Below are 2,500 nucleotides of genomic sequence, written 5' to 3' on the forward strand. Positions count from 1 at the left end.
ACGGTGAAGATAAAAAAAACTGAATATTCATTTTGTTGAAAAGGTCCTATATTGCAATAAATGCAAGATATATCATGCACCTGTGCATTAAAAACAGTATTCCACAATCAAAGAAACTGTGCCTATATTAATTAATAAACACTTTCCGCATACACAATACATAGACGTGATCGACATAACTTTAAGACAACAGGTCTACACGAAAGAAAAATATAGATCTCTAAAAAAGACCTCGCTGAAATTCTGATACGGAAAATTTTGCTTTCAAGTTGATCTCGTTTCAAGTAAGCTATATAAATAAGAACTGACATGTACAACGTAGTCGCTTGTGCATAAACTCCGTTTATTTTATTTTTATATTAAAAGGAAAAGTGAAATGAGTAAAAAGTTAATGCAGTTTGCTCTGAATATGGCAAAATTAGACGGCGCGCCTGTTATTGAATCAAATGTCAACGTTGTGTTGCCTGTCCAAACAACATTCAATTTAGTGTGAGGCGATCAAATTTATGAAGTACTTACCACACTTGTCCATATGCACCCGTACCAATCGGGCTGAGGTCTCTGTACCTATTTGGCACTTCCCAAACAGTTCTGTTCAGCTCTGTTCTATAATATCCGGGCGGAAGGTCTGCCATTGTGAATCGTAATCAGCTTTGGAAGGTTTCTTTCCTCAGAAAACGGAAAATTGAAGGAAGTGCGCCCGGAACAACAAACTACAATCTGCGCATTTCTGGAATCAAGCTCCCGCGGTTGTTTTTAACAGCGGATAATTCCCAACAAGAAGTGCCTATGTCATGTAATCTTTTAAATATTGAGATGCATCATGGGAGAAATTCAACATGGCGGACCAGGACAAAGTAGGTGATAAACTGAAGTGTTTGACTTATAAAAAGCCTCTGGAACTCTTCGAAGAGAGAAAAGTAGTGAGAATGTGTGCACCAATGGTTCGGTATTCAAAGTGAGTGAACACTAAACACTATACAGGAGGTCCTTCACGGTATACATTATATACAAATGTGACCTCTCACAGGAAAACGTACACTACTTTCCAGCTCCCTCACGGGTTGCTCACGGCTTGAAAGGTCGAGTGAACGAGTGTCACTGCACGACCAAACGGGTTCTCAGAAATCCCACAAGAGTGGTCGGAAATTTTACACGGCTTTGTTGCTATGATTTCATGGGTTAACGCAAACGGCTCTTAAAAAATTATAGTCGTTTGGACGAAATTTGACCTTAAAAACGAAAAGCGCAAAACAGGGATCCATATTCATTTTATATCAAAGTCGTCAGCCAGGCAAGGACGTCGTATGATGTACTTGCCCGGACAAATTTTGGATTGCCTGGGCAAAAAATACAGACGTATAGGAAATGGTCGATAAAATTACTTGTAACTTGAGCATTCATGTTTTATTTTATACTCTCATCAGAAATTACAAATTTTGACTGTGGAGTATTGTTATTTGCACCATGGGAACCCGATTTACAGTGGTCCACATCTGCCACGGCACAATGTATTTGAATGCAGCTTACAAAGTTACCATTCAAAGACCCAAAGTTTGGACGCTCTTGTCTAGTGTCTTCCTTTTATAATTATGCTATCAAGATTTTGTTCTTGCTGTTTGTAAGCAGCAGTTTCTGCTCCACTTGTTTTCCTCTTTGCTGGAGGTGGCGAAACACCTTGTAACTATCAGTTGAGACCACAAGTCACCCTTTGCTCTTTGCTAAATGACTTACTAACAACCACGCCAGCAGTGAGCTACATGAAAATTGAGCCTGTGATTGCTTCATGGAAAGTACCGCAGGGTCAAAGATGGCGCCCAAACTTGAGATTTCATTTCTGCAGAGCTCTCAAGTCTTAAAGTTTCCAAAGAGTTAGATGCTTGCTGCAGATGGCGTCAAAGGCACAAGTGTCCTGTGTCTCTTGTGCCGGAGGCACCAAAAACTTCTAAGGGGGTCCGGGGGTATGCTTCCTTGGAAAGTTTTTGAAATTTGAACATCTCAAATCGCTGGAAATGCACCGTCGAGTTCGCCATTTTGGTTTTTTCATGCTGCTTGGTAAGAGAGCCCATGTTATTATGGTCAGCATGAGCTAAAATATCGGCCTATACTTTGTATATTAACGGTGAAAGTCCTGAAGAAACAAAAAAAATGGTTGCACCCGAACAGATAGAGCATTGGCCGAACTTCAGTGTCAGCGAGGTAATGAATTCAGAATTCTTAAGCAATTCTGAAAGCTTACAAGGTAGAGGTACCTACCAGAAGAATGCCAATGCGTGAGAAATGCTCGTTTCGGCGTGAGAGCGTGTCGCATCGAAATGCCTGGGAGTCACGCTCAATGGGTGAGACTTGAGGGCTCTGTTGCTGAGAAAAGCTGCATGTTTATTTCCTATTTCTCGGGAAGTTTCCATTAAATGAAAAGTGGTCAGAACGAAAGGACATTCTATATTATAACATTTGATGGCATTCATGAAAAGATATTTATGAAAACATCACTCGTCCA

General features: G+C 40.4%; 2 protein-coding genes across 2 annotated transcripts in view; one reads left to right on the top strand and one right to left on the bottom strand.

Moving 5' to 3' along the window:
- LOC138057222 (mitogen-activated protein kinase 14-like) overlaps positions 1 to 752 on the bottom strand; it is a 30,611-nt gene extending 29,859 nt beyond the window's left edge. Inside the window, exon 1 of the mRNA XM_068903274.1 lies at positions 520 to 752. Coding sequence (XP_068759375.1) covers positions 520 to 635 — 116 coding nt within the window. The 5' untranslated portion in view covers positions 636 to 752. The remainder of the gene's footprint in view (positions 1 to 519) is intronic.
- Positions 753 to 829: 77 nt separating this feature from the next.
- The window catches only part of LOC138057223 (tRNA-dihydrouridine(20a/20b) synthase [NAD(P)+]-like), a 23,050-nt gene continuing 21,379 nt past the window's right edge, over positions 830 to 2,500 (top strand). Inside the window, exon 1 of the mRNA XM_068903275.1 lies at positions 830 to 958. Within this exon, the coding sequence (XP_068759376.1) occupies positions 840 to 958 (119 nt within the window). The 5' untranslated portion in view covers positions 830 to 839. The remainder of the gene's footprint in view (positions 959 to 2,500) is intronic.

This window comes from Montipora capricornis, chromosome 7 (assembly GCF_036669925.1).
Source record: "Montipora capricornis isolate CH-2021 chromosome 7, ASM3666992v2, whole genome shotgun sequence".
Classification (NCBI taxonomy): domain Eukaryota; kingdom Metazoa; phylum Cnidaria; class Anthozoa; order Scleractinia; family Acroporidae; genus Montipora; species Montipora capricornis.